We start from the raw sequence: 19024 nt of genomic DNA, 5'->3' as shown, positions 1-19024 counted from the left end.
ATTGCTCAATTATGTAGTCGGCAGAATATCTTTTTGGACTGACAGCTGCATCCTATTAGTGGAAAATACCACTGCAGAGTAGCTGTTTGAAATGGCTTGCTTAACCTGCTGTTCAAATTCTTGAGATACTTTGCCTTTCCAGGGTAATTTGAGGTAGACCGGGCACTTTTCAGGTCCGTAAACTGATAGTCTTTGGCCCATTTGAGATTTTGGTGGATACACAGTGAACAATAATCTGATCAGAATACCCATTGTCCTGCAGGATAGCTTCGATGTGCTCTATTTCTGCATCAAGTTGAGCAAATGGCTAGCTCCCTGTTTACAAGGCTGCTAATAAAGCTAATCTTATAGGATGTGAAGCCATATGAATCCTAATGTGTAAATTGACTGGTGAAGGTAGGCTTGCAGTAGACAGTAGTGGGGAAACCTATTAGCAGATTTCTCAACTAGCATATCGAGGAAAGGGAGCAGATTAGTCTGCTCCATCTCTAAAGCGAATTGGAATGCAGGATGGAGCACATTAAAGATGTGCAAGGAAATCCTTAGACGCAGCTGCAGATTTAAAGATCGTGAACGTATCATCTACATATCGGAAATATGCACGGGGTAGGAGGTTAGGGCTCATTCCGTCAAAAATGTGTTTCTCATGGAAAACAACGAAAATGTTAGCAAGTACTGGACTTAGAGGGGATCCCATGGCTAAACCATCTATTTAGGCATACATGATGTCATTAAAACTGAACTCGACCGCACACATTGCTAAGTTCATAAGTGCAATCAATACAGATTCAGAAGATGGCAGTACATCTAGATTGTCATGATATAGCAACTTGACACAAATGCTGATGTCTTCTTCCACAGCAATCCAGACATGCTGCCATTGGATTCAATTAGAGGTTGACAGCTCTGGTGAACAGCAGCACCACCGGGAAGGCGTTGGCTACTGCCAGTACAACATCCATCTGAGGCCAAGTATCGTCACTGGATCATAGACCACAGATGAATGATGGCGGGAGAGGGGTCAACAGCCAGGGCAGGATGTGGATCTCAGCGGTGCTCTTCCCGATACCAGATCCCTTGATCAAACACTGAGTGCTTTTGAACGAGGACACTGCCCCCCTACCCCCGCACCCCCCATACCCCCAAGAGCCCGCAAGCAAACCCACAAGGGTTTGCTTGTCATGTTCCCCACATGGCAAGCCCCCTGCATGAGGGGCATGGGTTCCCACGCATTGATTGCCCAATCAAGGGCCTTTCCACCACGCTCCACCGGCCAGCCGGGGGCTGGTCCACCAGCGATAGCTCAATTGGCTGACTGGGGTCAGCACAACTGGGGTCAGTTCCAATTCCCATTTAAATCTGGACCTATTGCAACTTATTTTTCCACAAGGGCACGGACTTAATCAGGATGGAGACGGGATAGTGATGGGGTCCCCACCCGCCACCCTCCTGCCTTAATAAATGCCCCACCCCAGGCACCAAGCTCGCTATGAGGGAGGGCATTAAAATTTGCCCCTTGGCTCACGTTGTAGGGCAGCTTGTTAAAAGCTTTCCTCAGAAGTAAACCTTAGAGCAGGGGTGTTTACCAGGCAGCCCTAGGGCTATATGCAGTTCCTGCACCTTAGGAATCCAGCTCTTTTCACTCAGAGAATTTAGTCCTGTATGTGTTTATTTTTCTTATATTGTTGACACGGAGGTTTTGAAGGGCCTGTTTTGAATAGAGTGCCTCTTTGCTGAATCCAAACACACAAAGCAACCTGAGATGCTTGCAAATCAGTGGGACATGAAAAGAAATGTTATATGCTACAAATTCTACAATACTACATTCCTAGCAGGGTAGTCATTTATGAATGAAGCAGGTCAAGAGGTGGGGAACTATATGGTAGGCTTGATTCTATAGCCAGCACTTCACTACTAGGATTCTGGAATTTATATGAGACTCCTAAGGCTGTATGACACATACCTATGCGACCTACAAAGATTAAAGCTTAATCATTCTGTGATATAGGGGAAGAACTTTAACAATCCCCCCCCTCATCCCCATTGTCTATTCTGTTTATACTGTGAAATTTATTATACACAGGGCCTGCATATATCTGAACTGCTAATCTAGAGTGTTGCTTATTCTTAATTTGGGTGTCCATAATCTAGTTATACCATGCAAACCTCCATCTAGAGGCAAGAGACCATCAAATTCAAGCTCTGTGTGGTGCTGCATCATAAAACCTCATCTGTGATGTTCCACATCATAAACTTCCTAAATTGGGGGATAGAAAGTCAAAAAAATTCCATCTGTGAGACAAAGCCTCACACAATACCAAAAATAAAATAAATATCAACAGAAAGCAAACGTAAGCCCTTAAAGCAGAGAGCATTGCTGACTTTCCGACAGAAAACTAATCCAGGGTCAAGCAATAAACATAAACCGATCGGGAAATATCATCTGATCCCCTTGAATGTACTGCAGTAATTCATTGAGTCAGCATTCAGTCTAATGTATTATCAAGGGAGATTATGCTGCAGTTAATGTTTTTCCTGCTTTATGCCTTGCTATTGGTGCTTAGAGACATTTTGTGGTGAATTTGTCATGCAGTCATAATATGAATGAGGAAACACTGTCCACAGTAATCATTCATGGTGCAATGGTGTAGACAATCATATCAGAGAAGGGAAAAGTTCTGTACAAAATGTTTGGTCTTAAAGCCTCGATTCTAACTCCGTGAAAGCAGCCAGCACGGACTTACTGTGGAAAGCATCCAGTTCACCTGAGCTCTTGAAGGTGAGGCCCGCGCCAATTTAACCCTTGGGCCTCAGTTAAATACACCAAGCTCAACTCCTTCCTAAGCCCAGTGTCAATGAAGTGAAGACAGCAGGTGTGTGTTAGGCGAGCGCAACAGGAAGCCACAACCAGGGGCCCAAGGCAGAAGCAAAGGCAACTATTTCCAGAGATTACCAGCACACCAACCAGTGTTTCTCACTATGCCCAAAATGCACCTCAGTCCTCTTCCCCAGTTAGTGTACATGGTTGTCAGGACAGGTTAGGGAACCATCGATCGGTGACAGCACAGAAAGAGGCCATTTGGCCCATTGTGTCCTTTGCAAGTCTCACTCCGTTACCTTTTCCCTGTAGTCCTGCAATTATTTTTCTCTTCAGATAATTATCGAATTCTCTTTTGAAGGCTTTTATTGAATCTGCCTTACCACACTCTTGAGAAATGCATTCCAGATCCAAACCAAACCGCTTGCTGCTTAAAAAAGATTTCCCTCATGTCGTCATGTTTCTTTTGTCAATCACCTTAAATCAGAGTCGCACTGGTTCTCGAGCCTTCCTCCAAAAGGAACAATTTCTCCCTATCCACTCTGTCCAGGCCCCTCACAATTTTGAACACTTCCATCAAATCTCTTCTCAACCTCCTCAACTCAAAGAAGAAAATACCCAGCTTCTTCAACTTATCCATGTAACTGAAGTTCTTCATCCCTTGAACCATACTTGTGAATCTTTTCTGCACCCTCTCAAATGCCTTCACATCCTTCCTAAAGTGTGGTGCCCAGAAGTAGATAGAATACTCCAGTTGAGGCTGAAGCAATGTTTTATACAGGTTCATCATAATGTCCTTGCTATTGTACTCTATGCCTCTAATTACAAAGCCCAGGATTTTGTATGCTTTATTAACTGCTTTCTCAACTTTCCAATCATCTTCAGTGATTTATACATACATACCCCGGGTCCCTCGGCTCTTGCACTCCCTTTAGAATTGTATTCTTTATTTTATATTGCCTCTCCTCATTCTTCCTAGAAAAATGTAGGACACTTCACACTTCTCTGCGTTACATTTCATCTATCACTCGTCCACCCATTCCATCAGCCTGTCCATGTCCTCTTGAAGTATGTCACTGTCCCCCCCTCACAGTTCACAATATTTTTAAGTTTTGTATCATCTGCAAATTATGAAATTATGCCATGGAGACCCAAGTCCAGAGTATTAATATACTTCAAGAGAAGTCTCACTCTACGTCTAACTGTGCTATTTCCAAGCTAAGGTAGTATTTGTTGCTGACACTGGGAATATTTAAAATGGAAAGTGTTTCACTTCTTAACATTAAGCGCAAAAAAAAATCACATATATATAAATAAAACCAAAAACGAGGGAGCAACTACAATGTCATCTCAGGGTCCAGTTAACAATGTTGACATTGTCCTGCCCTGTTTTTGCCTTTAATGGCATTATCTGTATCCTATGGTGAGATCACGGATTACTTACAAGTAATCTGTGTTTTGCAACATAACTGACACCCTCCTTCATTCAGGGTTCGAGAGTTAATTTAAGATATCAGGAATCTACCAGTTCGATCACTGTTCGGATCGCCACAGCTGCAAATTTTTGTTCCAGAAGGAAAAAGTTCAGCCAGTTCCATTATGCTGAACTCCTCTCCTAAAAAAAACTTCATTGCTACTTTTCCCTCGTCTTTGGAGCTGCATCTTTGATGTTGATTTTTTATGGCAGGACATGTCACTGACAGTGCTCGGGAGAAATTACACTGACAATGAGTCACAGTCAAGGCACTCTGTTCTCTACTCGGTCTAGACAAAGTCAGACAGATTGCAATTAAAAATCTTTCCTGAACAACCCGCGGAATAGCAGCAGCATCTGTGCATCTAGCTTCACGCAGTCACAATGGCCCGATAGCAGAAAGCTACATGCTGTTGCACATACTTCATTTCCCACACCACACGTTCCAGTCTCCAGCAGGTCATCGGGGGAAGATGTTGAGTGCAGGGAGGCACTGGCATCAAATAAGTCATCACAAGGGCTTTCACTCACCTGCAGGAGGTTTTGCATTGTCCAAGGTCGATTGTCCAACAGACAACTACACGCCCCCACCCCCAAACCCTCCATGATGGCAGAAAGCCCTAAGAGGGAGGACAATTCTTGGAAACAGTGGCAGCTTGCAATAATATAACAATTTTGTATCATTCAAGGGCACATTCTCTCCTCTCATTTGCAAATAGTGTCAGTACAATCATGTCGTTGTCTTGCATTGATGCGTTCGGGCCTGCCTGCAAGCATGGCAAACCTTTCCCCCCCATGTTTCTCCCCGTTTCTTTCCTATTATCCTGAAGGTGACGATTCACAACACGGTAGAGCTTCACAGGGTTGATACGATTGAGCTGTGTAAGCCTTTCAAAGGTGTTGACAGAGTAGAAAGAGAAAAATGATTTCCTCTGAGAGGGAAGCCCAAACTAAATCAGAGCCAGGCTGCTCAGGGTGATATCAAGAAACACTTCTTCATACAAAAGGTATATGTGGTGCAAACTGGTCATTAACATTCCATATGGACGCTGCCATTTGAAACATTCTAGGCAATTTTTGTTATTTAGCATACTCATTCATTTTGCCAGAGTTGGATGGTACACAGTTTATGCAGGAGAGACAGCAAGCAGATGCCGGGGTATTCCATAAGGCAGCAATTACCTTACGCTGCTAACATCTTCTGCATAAGCCTGGAAAGGAGCCAGAAACATAAAAATTGAGGACTTAGATCTTAGTAATGGCCGTTGGCAGTTCAAGGTTGTCACTGGCAGCTTTTCCTGGGGCTCTCTGTGCAACTGCAGTCATTATGAACAGTACACTTTGGGTGCCTCCCAGATCTCTGGGAGTTCTGCTTTTCTCCTGCTCCTCCTCTACTAAGTGAGGAAGGGGCACTGAAAGCATTATTGTACCATTTCTGCTTCGGATGGTGGTCGTGCAGCCTGTTAACACACTGGAGGAAGCGTTAATTGGCCTGAGGTGGGCCTTCTGCCTTCGCCTGGAGAGGAGGCTCCATCTCCGAGAGCTGTCAGCCAATCAGATCGCTGGCCGCTCCCTGGGCCCAGCAGCGCCACTGGAAATGGTGGCCACAACTATGGCTGCATTTAGTTCTAGACACGGAGGAGCCAGAAGCCAGATGTGAGGCAAGTACCGGGGGTGGAGCGGGGTATGGCCAGGGCCTACCAGCTTGGCCCCAGCAAGAGAAGTGAGGAGAGGGGTGGGAGTGATGAGGGGTTGGGGGCCAAGATCGACAGGCTGGAAGGGAATGATAAAGAGGGAGACAACCTTGGCTGGAGGTCTCTGATGGGCCCAGGCAACTCAAAAAGAATGTCTCCCTACCCCTTGCTCACCAGCGGCAAATGAAGTTAAAGCTGTCAGGCTTCAGACATGGCATGGGCCCCCATCCCTACTGTGCACAGAATACAGTAGGAATGAGGCCTTTAAGTGGCCTCATTAATTGGCCACTTAAGGGCCTCAAGTGGCCTAAGGGCAGGCGGGCTGCCTGACAGCTTCCGTGCTGCACATACAATTGCAGGGGGCATAGAGGCAGGTGGGTAAGGGGTTGGGGGTAACAGTGCCAGGTGGAATTTATGTGATGACCATGCCTTCAAACTGACCGGAAATGGAGCAGCATAAAATCCAGCCCATTATTTACAGTGCTTGCAGAGCCTGGGAACAGATGCATGAAAAGTCAGCTTATTTAAAGAAAGTAAGGCTAACCAGTGATGCCATGTACCCAAGTAAGTGGCTGAAGATTCCAAGTCACCAAGCGTTGTCTATCAACCTGTTGCACATTTATTGCTCATTATGCCAAACCAACTTCCTTGCATCTTTTTTGTTGGCATACCCACTATCAGGAATATTACACAGTGAAGATGTAGATTATAATTTGATGCCGTTACTACACTTGTGTATTTCAAAAAATCAGCCCTAATATCGCTAGAGGAACAGGCCAGGCAAATTGAATGACAGCCTCTTGTATCTTCTTATCACTGTGATTATGGATTGTGATTGGGTCTGGTAGTTACTGTCTCAGGAAATCTTGAATACAGACGTGTCACACTGATGTATTTTCTTCATTTGAAAATGCTGCACCATGCTAGATCAACCAGCAAGAGGCATTCAGAGGTCTAGAGGAAATTTTGAATAGCTGCTTTGCTCCCCAGGATCTCACATGTGGGTCATCAGATGAAACAACCACATGATGAACTGTGATTGTGTTTCTATTCTGCTGTAACTATTTACACTGCTTCTGGGCCCATCATTTGTTTCTACACCTGACACATTATCACCCCCTCTGGTCTTGTCCCTTCATCCCTACTGGCATTTAAACATTCTTCCCTCCACCTTATCACAGATATTTCCCTTTTCCTCCCAGTTCAGCATTTGCATAAAAGCTGTTCATTGCTAATGTCTGCAGGATTTGGTTTCTGTTCATCTCTAACATCTACCAGTTCTCATGAAAGGCCATTGATCTGAAATATTGGGCAGAATTGAATGTCCTCCCACCTGGCAAGTTTAGTGGCTGGGGGCCATTTAATCAGGCAGAAGGGTGGTGGGTGTAGTGCCCACTGCCTTTCTGCCTCTGGCCTGATCAAGTCCATGGCAGGAAGGCTCGAAGACAGCCTTCCTGCCCCCGCTGCTAATTAAGGTCCTTAAGAGGGCAATTAATGCACACTTAAAGGTCTTATCCTGCCACTGCTAGTATTCATCTCCGATTGGCTGGCAACTCTTGGATCCCAAGGTCCTTGATTGCAGGAAAGGCCAGCCACTGGCCAGTTGATTGTCACTTAAAGCAGTGGGCCTAACCCGAAAAGAGGTGACGCAGAGTTCTCACCAGCTCTCCACCCAGCGGGCAAGAACCCATCGATCTACGTTAAATTCTGCCCTAAACTCCATTTCTCCCTTTGCATGCTGCCTAACTTGCTAAGGGTTTCCAGCTGTTTTCTGCTTTTATTTCAGATAATATTCCCACCAGGTATCAGCGCTCACTAGTGCTGCCAAGGAAAGGTGCCCAAATTCAAATGAACATGCACATTGATTGAGCTGAGAATTCCATTGTCCCATTCCCATCTGTTGAATAAAAATTCATATTCAAGAATAGCATTGGCTTGTAAATACTCAATGCATTCAGTAGGATTCTCCGAATTTACCAAATATTTTGCCATGATGGGGCTAGAGAGAGTTCAACTCTATACAATGTACGCTTTTTCCTCACTTACCAGGTGATCCCAATAGGACTTGCACCACATCTTCATACAGCATCAGAGTAGCTGGGCGTTCTGGAAGGAGATAAAGGCTCACTGATGTAAACACTGCAAGGAAACAGGCAAAAGATAGAGATTTAGATCCACTGCTCTATTTATAATCTGTCCCACTTATTAAATCAGAATACATTATATAGAGTGCTTTTCATCTGTGATCCCTTGATACCTAGGATAATCAAAAATGGCACCTAATCGTTCGCATTATGCAAGTACCATGTTAAAAATAGTTAGAAGTCTTAGATGCCAAAGATTGAAGGTGGCATCAAATTAAATAACAAACTAAGTTTTACAGAGGGTACAGACTAAATTTATGAAGATATTGCCAGGAATGGAGAATTTTAGCTGTGAGGAAAGATTGGATAGGCTGGGGTTGTTTTCTGTTGAAGAACAGCTGATATAGGGAACGCAATGGAAAGAGAAAGGTTTCCCTTTATTGAATAGCAAAAACATCAGTCTACACTATTCTCTGTTCAAAGATAAAGCATGTCACCATAACCACAACTACACAGTGCATACGAGTTGCACCAAGTAACATTACAACAGCATTTGCTCACATAACAATTACACTTGAAAAGCAATTCATTGGATGTGCTTTGAGACACCGAGAACTTGTTAAAGTGCTACATAAAGATGAGTTCTTTCTTTCTTCACCATAGCACAAGTAACATTCAAAATAGTATTTCAGTTTTTAAATGTAACTAACTTGGTACACCCTTACTTTTAAAAAATGCTGTTGCAAGATGATGGTGGGAACCCTATATTACATTGAACAGTAGGACAAAAGTACACTGTTCAATTTGCTGGATCTCAATGCAGGTCTGAGAAAGCTGCAAAAAGAAGTGCTGTGTTCTGGTGACAAATGGAGCAGTCAAGAGATGGACTCAGGAATAAGACCATAGGAAAAGGAGTAGGACATTTACCCCCTCTAGGCTGTTCTGCCATTCAATAAGATCACAACTGATCTGTGAGCTAACTCCATATAAACTGCCTTTGCCCTATATTTCTTAATACATTTACAGAGCAAACATTTATCAATCCCAAGTTTAAAGTTTAAAATTGACCTAGTATCAGTTGTCATTTGCAGGAGCGTTCCAAACTTCTACCACCCTGTACAATTAGAAGTCACTCCTGAAAGGTCTGGCTCCAATTTTTGACCATACTCCATTGTCCTATATAGACTCCCCAACCAGTGCAAATAATTTCTCTCTATCTACCCTATCAGTTCCCCTTAATATCTTGAAAGCTTTGATCAATTCACCCTTTGACCTACTAAATTCCAGGGAATACAACCTTAGCTTGTATAATGTAATACCAGGACCAGGAAATAAAAGGCTGAATCATTAGGCAAGTGCTCTAAACATGCTACGCACAACATCTCCAGGGTGCTCAAAGCAAGCCACACGTCATTTGCTAACGTTAGGACCTGACCTTGCTTCCAGGGGATGAGTGATCTGGACCCAAATTCACACATTATGAACAAAAAGACAGCAAAACAACATAGCACTGAAAACAAGGAGCTCTGCCATATTCTCTAAATCTGTTGTGTCTTATGGATGATGTTATGTCCATTATTCTCAGGCATTGGAAACAAAGTTTCATTAACAGGGATATCAGGTATAAACATTCTGCTAGAACACTCCCTGACAAAGTATGCTGCTTAAGGTCAGACCAACAGAAATCCAGGGGAGAAAAAAAAATTATTCTTGGGTCTCTAAAGATACCCTTACAGCGGGTGTGATGGCCAGCATTATTTACATCAGTGAGAACACAATAAATGTTAATGCTCCCATTCATCCAATGGTTTTTAGATTCCATCAATAGCCAGCAACTGTTATGTTTCTCAGTTTTACTCAAGATATTTCTCTCATGTTCAGCACCAACGCCACTTCCATAAGCAATCTCTCACTCCCTATGAACTGAAATGTGACCTTCTACAATGTAGCGTAACCTAAAAAGCCAGATCTCAAACAGAAGCTGACAGACTGTATTTGGCTTACAAGTTACGTCTCAAGACCACTCATGACTTGCTGTACTTCGGAAAGTTATAGACTTTTGTTTCGGCTGCAACCTACAGAACAACAATGTACAGAATACAGATGGTGAAGGAACCAATAAAGAGTGCAATACAGAATGTTTCGCTAGTTCTCTTAGTAGTGCTGGGTTGAAGATAATGGCCCTAAATAATAACTCTGCGAGGCTCTTTGCCTGCTCCCTCGCTGAGCAGCCAGACTTCCTCCTTCAAAAACAAATGATGAACTAGAGTAAATCTGTCCCAGAAATACTTTGTATCCCCTTTGAAGTTCAACCAGTAAGAAAGGAAATTAAATATATTTCTCATCAGGTTGTCAAACATTCTTAGGACTAAATCACATAGGATGCTTGTTGGCAAGGAAATGGCCAAAGATGCCAAAATCAAGGTTGAGCTAGACACTGGCGGAAGCTCACCTACTCCAGTATTCAGATGGTGTGCTGTGTCAAATTTGGGAATGACAGTCCTTCCCCTAAATTGAATAGGCTACTCACGCCTGAAAAGGCTCTCGCAGAGAAGCTGACCTGAAGCACGCTTGGGAATGTGAAAATTGGCAGGGCAGCAGCTCCAAAAGGTTGCAGCTCACTGGAGAATGAATTGTGGGATGTCAGAAAAGTGGAACCTTTGTTCACGATGATACGGGGAGAAAAATGCCTTTTAATGGTGAGATGTTAGTACTTCTACAAGAGGAACTAAAAATGATGCTGCCCATAGTTGGACCTCATTCAACAGGCATAAGTAGCATGGAAGGAGCCGGCGGTAGAGCAAATGCACCCAGGTCCTCAGTGCAGAATGAAGAATAATTTTGCTTGCAGATGGAGCAAAACACACATTTTGTGTGAGGCCCATCAAATATAGCTGAAACCCAAGTTGGGAACTGCTACTCCATGTGGCATATCATTTAAAGCACTGTGCACAAGAATTGACTCTTTTGACAATGGTCAGCACACATGCCCTTCAGGTGCAGACAGAGATGACTGCAACAGCTGAGGACCAGTAAACAGATGTTTAGACTCAGTCCAAGCTACTCTTCTACTTTGAGAGTTTCTCAATATTTCAGAGGGTATGGATGCCACAGTTTGCCTAGTTTTGCAAGAGTCATACGGCATTAAATGCAGCACAGTGAAGGCATAGCAGTATTTCTTGGATATCCAATCATGTGCTTTATATTTATTCTATGGTCAGACATGATGCAAATATCAATTGATTGCAAAAACTTTTCATCTCATGTAGATCTTTGGGTTGATACTGATGTGTTCTATTTATAATGTCCTGAATTTAAGCAAACTCTTTTGATGAAAGCTCTGTGCCTTATCTAGCTGATGCCTCCTTTCCAGAGAAAGTGATTATGTTCTCTTACCTTGCAGGCATAGGTATTTTACATTGCTTAATTTTGGAATGTGCCTTACAGTGACCACCAGAAGTGCCCTGCAATGGCTAGGAATGATCCTGCCGCAATAAAGCTTCATGCTGTGGTAATCATGTATCCTTTGAAGTTGAAAGCTGGTGCATCATAGCAAACTGTCTCTTTCTATACACTGATAGTTCTTAATAATGCAAATATTTCCAAAACTACTTATTCAAAGCCACAGCAAACCTAGTGGATGCGCTGGCTATGGTTTTCCAAAATGTCCTCAACTCTGGAACGGCCCCAGCAGATTGGAAGTTAGCAAATGTAACAATGCTATTCAAGAAAGGAGGGAGAGAGAAAACAGGGAACTGCAGGCCAATTAGCCTGACATCAGTCATCGGGAAAGTGCTAGAATCCATATTTAAGGAAGTCTTAACGATGCACTTAGATAAGCACAGTATGATTAGAACAAGTCACAAGGTTTTACTAAAGGGAATTACTATTAGTTTTATTGAGAATGTGCAAAAGGCATTCAAAAAGGTGCCACACATACAGGATAAGGGCTCATGGAGTTGCGAGTGATGTATTAGCATAGTTAGAGGAATGGTTAACGGACAGGGAGTAAAGGCGGGATAAATGGGGCATTTTCAGTTTGGCAGGTTGTGACTAAGCATCAATGCTGGGGCCTCGGCGATTTCTATATTAACGATTTAGACAAAGAGACAGAGAGATGTATCTACGTTTGCATACGATACACAGCTAGTTAGGAATGCATGCTGTGAGGAGGACACAAAGAGGCTGCAAAGAGATATAGACAGGTTAAGTGAGTGGGCAACAAGGTGGCAGAGGGAATATAATGTAGGCAAGTGTAAAGTCATTCACTTTGGTCATAAGAATAGAGGGGTAGAATATTTTTTTAAAAGGCATAAAACTTGGAAATGTAGGTGTTCAGAGACTAGGGTGTACTTGTACAAGGAACACAAAAAGTTAGCCTGCAGGTACAGCAAACAATTAAGAAAGCAAATGGCATATTAGCCTTTATTGCAAGGGGTTTGGAATACAAGAATGAAGTAGTCATGCTATAATTGTACAGGGCTTTCGTGTGACCACACCTGGAATACTGTGTGCAATTTTGGTCTCCATATTTAAAGGAGGATATACTTGCATTGGAAGCATCAACGGTTTACTGGATTGGTCCCTGGGATGAGAGGTTGAGTAAATTTGGCCTATATTATCTGGACTTTTGAAGAGAGAGGTGATCTCATTGAAACATTCAAGATTATGAAGGGGCTTGACAGAGTGGATACTGAGATAAAACAAAAAATGCTAGAAAAACTCAGCAGGTCTGACAGCATCTGTGGAGAGACAGAGTTAATGTTTCGCGTCTGTATGACTTCTTCAGAGCTAAAGAGAACATTTCTACTCTTTAGCTCTGAAGAAATCATACGGAGGCTATAAATTTAGAAGGTTATCAAGGAATTAACTGTTGCTTGTGATACAGTGGTTAAATATTGCACTTTTATTAGTGTATCATGGGAGCTCTCCATAAAGCCTACTGGTGTCCCAGACCTGAATACTCCAATAGGTTCTTCTAGCACCTTCCTCCTACTCCTGAATATAAAGAAAGAAAAAGGCCTGGATTGCCCACTTCAGCACCCTTAGTGCACATGGGGAGTATTTAAGTGGAAATTCTACACTCTCAACCTTGACTTTCAAAAAATTAATAGTCATTTGGTAGTACAGAACTTAAGTATTGCTGAAAAAAGAGAGACATGCTGTCAAAGCTTTTCATCTTGCACTCATCGGGACAATTTAATTAAAATTAAAGCCGGTATCCCTTTCTCAGGTTCAGCATATGGACACTCTCTTAATCACTACCTTAGAAGAAGGAATTCATCACTGCCTCCAGTGAGCCAGCTCAGCCTTCAGCTGACAGAGAAGAGGAGTGTTCGAGAACCAGGATCTCAAACCCAAGACTAAGGTCATGGTTTACCGCAAAGCAGTGCTCCATGTGCTCCTATATGCTTCGGAAACTTGGGCAACCTACAGCAGGCACCTCAAAGCACTGGAAAAGGACCATCAGTGGTGCCTTCGCAAGATCCTTCAAATCCAGTGCCAAGAAAGACAGCCCAATGGCAGTGTCTTTTCCCAAGCCAACTTCCCCAGCACCAAGGCACTAATCATTCAAAACCAGCTCCAGGCACAACGTTCACATGCCTGGCAACTGACACCAGCCAAAGCAACTGCTCTACTTGTAACTTGGTTGTGGCAGAAGGACAGTGGAAATGCTTTAGGAATGTGCCAAAACATCCATGACAAGGTCAACTCATGCGAGACCCTTTTTATTTATTCTTTCCTGGGAGTGCGCGTTGCTGCAAGCCAGCATTTATTGCCCGTCCCTAATTGTCCTTGAACTGAGTGGCCTGCTAGGCCATTTAAGAGTCAACCACATTGCTGTGGGCCTGGAGTCACATGTAGGCCAGGCAAGATTTCCAGACAACATGGCAGATTTGCTTCCCAAAAGGACTTTAGTGGGTCTTTATGACAATCGATGATAGTTTCATGGTCACCATTACTGAGGCTAGCTTTCAATTCCAGATGTGATCACTGAATTTAAATTCCACCAGCTGCCATGATAGAATTTGAACCCATGACCCCAGAGCATTAGCCATTACTAGTCCATGACATTTCCACTGTGCCACCATCTCCCTGGTTTGTGACTGATCAAAATGGAGAAGGCTCATTCAGGAAGGCACCAAACACATCAAGAGACTTTGTCGGGAACGTGCAGAGGCGAAGTTCAGGCATCGGTGGGAGCGTTCAAACTCCAAACAACCCATCAGCCAAGCACCACCTGCCCCACATGTGGCAGAGACTGCAGATTGCACATTGGACTTATCAGTCATCTCAGAACCCATCTAACTAGAGTGGAAGCAAGTCATCTTTCATCCCGAGGAGCTGCCGAAGACCACCACCATTCCTATTTCTCCCTATTTCATCAATATGCATAACATCATTATTCCTCTACTTTCATCCAAAACTCCAAACACTGTTCCCCCCCACCACACCCTACTTAAACTCATTCTATCTCAGGTCCTCAAAACTGTGGAATTCCTCACCTTCCCCCTACAACGTGCAGGCTTTAAAATTCGTTAGGTGGTTTTATTTCTCAATTTATTTCTTCTATCCTACTCTTTGATTCTTGAACATATTCTGCATTATGGGTCTTGACCTTTCAACTCAGTTTCTGAAAGCAAAATCTTGATTCTAAGTACAAAACAAACTTGCCGATCCCTATGCGTGTCTGGCCCTTTATAATAAAGCAGATGATACAATGCTATGTACTAGTTCTGTTCTAAAACTGTTGCGTTGTGTTAGCACACTAGGTGAGCAAATCCCTCCCTGTCAACGTACATTTGTAAAATTTTCTCTGAAGCAAGATAGCATCAATGAGAATCTTCTTCTTTCTATCTGACCACTGTTCAAAACCCTGATTATCTACAGCAGAATTACCATCTTCAGCTGTCCCAAAAATAAAAACCATGATTTCACCTCGGAAGAATGCTGAGTTGCACAACAGTCCTTTGATTCTCTGCACTCAGATTTCTTTCAGCGGACTTTCCAAATGAGAATTGGCTAGATGCTTCACACCTTTGTCTTCAAAATAGCAAATAGCCACCCCATCTCACTGCTATCACCATCACTTGACTGGAGATAAATCCTACTTTGCCACCCTGCAGGGGTATTCCATGTGTTGATTGTGAAATGGTTCCAATGGGACTATACTCTAGTGCCCTGTCACTTCAAAGAGGATTTATATAAGTACAAAATCTTGCGAGAGGTGATAAAAATAGATTAAGGTTTAGGATAGTTTTGAAGGATTTAACATACGATCACTAAATGAGCAGTTCATTGAAATGTACCTATAAGAAAAACTCAAATGCTACAAAGGAATTCATTCAACTCTTGCTGTGCCAGCTGCGGTAGCACTCACCTCCGAGAGTTGTGGGCTCAAATCCCATTTCAAAGACTTGGGCACAAAATTTAAACTGACGCTCCAGTGCAGTACTGAGCGGACGTTGCACTGTTGGAGGTGCTGTCTTTCAGATGAAACAATAAATCAAGGCTCCTTCTGCCATCTTGGTGGGATGCAAAGGGTCTTGTGCAACCATGTGAAAGAATAGCAGCGCCATTCTCCCCGACTAGTACCCTCAATCAACATCACGAAAGCAGATTATCTGGTCATTATCACATTTCTGATTGTGGCAGCTCGCTATGTTGCTGGGGGAATGTTTTCTACTACGTTTCCCACGTTACAGCAACAACTACACTTCAAAAGTACCTCATTGACTGTAAACCACTTTGGGATGTTCGAGGTCACTACATTTTATTTTTTCCTGGTTCACCCCAAATATATTAGGATCCAATGGGGCACGGTTTTGTAAAACTAATAATGGCTTTGGTACACGTACCGTGAATCAAGAATAAGGTTATTGTCGAATTAATAATCACTTGGTTCACAAGATTTATAATAACATATTTAGCATGTTCAATTTCATAATTACTCTCACAACCATAGCAAAGTTGAATTTAAAATAGCCTAGTGGCAACATTCGGTTTTGACAGTTATGCTATTGCTTGGCCAAGTTAGGCCTTTTCAGTTTATGTAGTGAAATAATAAGGAACAATAATGTTCTTCCTGTTGAAGTCTATCTTGGGCATTAATATAAACATTAATATTATACAGAGCCTCTTTCATTTGGTAGTAGGTGAATTGCTCTTTGGAAACAATGACTTTTTTCTCTATAATGTGCTAGTTTTAACCTCTAGGATATTCTTTTAAAGTCCTCTTTCTGGTTCACCTTCCTTTTCTAACTTCAACTGGTACCTTGAACTCACTTAGACATTTAAATATAATTCGTAAACTGTTACAAACATTTGAGAAAGCTTCTGGAAATCAAAAGTAAAATCAAGGCCAAATTCCTCCTTTTTAGCTTATCAAGAATAAAACATTATCTCTTGATGAACTTTTCACCATATTTGGACTTTCTGGTACAGAAAAACTCGAAAACAAATTCAACAACTTTTATAGAAAATAAAGTTCAACATATTTTCTGTCAAGTTCAGCTTCATATGTCTATTATTAAGATCAATTTTTCCATCTTGAATGATGTTGCTTACCAGGGCCCGTTTATCGTGCAGGCTGAATGCATAACAGCTTTTAAAAAGGGAAGTGGATCAGTAATGAAAAAGGTATGTTTAAAGGGGCAGGGAAATGGGACTAAATGAATAAATCAGATAATCTGATCATTATTTCATAACTGGTTCTTAGATCTTTGTTTGCAAACTGGCTACATTTTCTAACGTACGTTATTGGCTCTAAAGCGCTTTGGGAGTTTGAGAGAGGGTCTATCACTGTAAGTCTTTCAATTGCACTTTCAGAACATCAGCACAGACAAGGTAAGGTGAATGGCCTCCTTCTGTGCTCAAAAAGGCTATGATTCTATAAATGGTCAGAATGGTATTTAATGCTGCTCACTTAATTTAATCACTCCGTATGAGTTGGATTTTACATTTCCTTAGAGACAATCATTAGGTTAGTCTTCAGTCCCATCAGAAGTACCATACAACAAACATTTGGTGACAAGCCAGCAGCTGTACAAACTTCCTGTCCTTTGTGCTTAACTCTCTTCCTGAGGCAGAAGATGCATTGCCCAATTTGGGAAAAAAAATACCATCAGTGAAGGCTGAATATGGAACAATACAGACAATCCACTTGCCTCCTGTTGCTGTAAATATCTTATTTTTAACACTAGTTAGACAATCTTTGAGACTGTTCCGCTCACTTTGCACTTAAATAGCCACAACTTGACAAAAAATAAAAGAGGCTACAAACAATATTGCAAATGCCCTAGGGACTCTTGAATAAAATTACTTCAAAATGTGGACCAGAATGAGCTGCAGCAGTAGCTACTCCAGTACACTGAAGTATTTCTTCCCAGTTCTTAGCCACTTCCTGTTGCGATACAAACCCATAGGCAATGGCAACTTTTCAAGATTTCAGAAAGACTCTGCACCTCTTCGTTCAGAAGGCTGTAGGTTCAAGCCCCATTCCAAAGACTCGAGCGCAAAATCTACTCTCAGTGCAGTACGAGGGATGAAACATTAAACTGGGGCCTCTTATGTCTGCCCTCTCAGGTGGACATAAAAGATCCCATCGCACTATTTTCAAGAACAGCAGGGAGCTTCTCCTCTATATCCTGACCCAATATCCACATCACAACCAATACCACTAAAACAGATTGTCTATCTAGTTGTTATCACATTGTTGACTGTAGGAGGTTCAGTGTGGGAAAATTGGCTGCCACGTTTCCTACGTTACAATAGTTATTAGACTTCAGTAGAACTACTTAATAGGATGTAAAATATTTTGGGATGTCCTGAGGTTATGAAAAGCACTATACAAATTCCAAGTTTTTCCTTCTCTTAGGTCACATGGCTTCTGCCAAACCTCGCGTCAGGCCAAACAAGTTGACATGGAGCTCGAGTTGTCTGTGACGTTGTTGCCTCCATATCCTATTTGGAAACCTTTCTGCCACAGCAAAAATGACATTGCATTTCCCAATATACAAATCACAAGAACCTTCAAGATCAGGTCATTAATAAACCTGACTGGCCCCAGTTGTCAAATTGCTACAATCAACAAGCCAACATTCCAAAGCCATTCATTCCACAATTTTGTTGGATCATAGATCACATGGAACTATGAACACTGAAAAATATTTTCAATAAAATGGTTCAACATTGACTATGACAGGAGAGGGAGTGGAAATCTCATCCAGTTACACTAAAAACCCATGTGCAACCCAACAGAAATTCCAGCCCTGGTCCTCCATATGTACTTGTTCTCTTCAGCTGAGCTCCCATCATTTTAAAGAAGAGGGAAAAGTGCTCTATCCCCTATGAAAACAAGCAGCTAAGCTGGGGAAGCACGGAAGATGTTCAAAGGCAGAATTATTCAATTCTGTATTCTGTTGCTCCCCATGTCAGGAACTTCCACTGGTGAGAGTTTACTAGCTTGTGTAATTGCAAATACGTAGAGGAAGGTCTCCGGATCCTGAAGCCTCTGGGGTGGTTTTGAATTTTCAAAGGGCTGGTGGGGGTGGGGGAGAAGAGAATGGGGAACCCACTTGCAGTCAAATAACAGCCCATTAAGCTCCTTTAGGAGCTTCTTAAGTGGCTTTTGCAGTCGGAATTTGAATTTTCAATCTTTAATTTGTCAAACCTGAATTGCTTGGTGCACTTTAGCGCAGAGTTGCCGGCTTTGCTGCAGGGGTATCCGAAACTCACTCCCCGTATCATTCAATCTCACCTTTCCTGGACTTGCTTGTACCAATTTGAGCAATCTGCCACCATCTGCCTGCATGGTCACTTCCATCCCCATCGACGTAGCTGGCCCTCTCATTAGCTGCCTGCTCTCTTCGGCAAGGCAGCAGCAACTCCCACCACCCGCCACCCCCCTAATTGGGCACTGAGCTCACCTCCTGCCCAATTAGGACATTTGAAT

The 19024-nt window shown here is 42.6% G+C and overlaps 1 protein-coding gene across 1 annotated transcript in view; it reads right to left on the bottom strand.

Moving 5' to 3' along the window:
* Positions 1-19024, bottom strand: part of fam171a2a (family with sequence similarity 171 member A2a) — a 274581-nt gene that overhangs the window by 116631 nt on the left and 138926 nt on the right. The window contains exon 3 of the mRNA XM_078529773.1: positions 8033-8125. Coding sequence (XP_078385899.1) covers positions 8033-8125 — 93 coding nt within the window. The remainder of the gene's footprint in view (positions 1-8032; positions 8126-19024) is intronic.

The sequence above is a fragment of the Cetorhinus maximus genome, chromosome 25 (genome assembly GCF_964194155.1).
Source record: "Cetorhinus maximus chromosome 25, sCetMax3.hap1.1, whole genome shotgun sequence".
NCBI classification, from domain to species: Eukaryota; Metazoa; Chordata; class Chondrichthyes; order Lamniformes; family Cetorhinidae; genus Cetorhinus; species Cetorhinus maximus.
The sequence above is the reverse complement of the archived record's forward strand: the minus strand, read 5'-3'. Positions and strand labels throughout refer to the sequence as shown.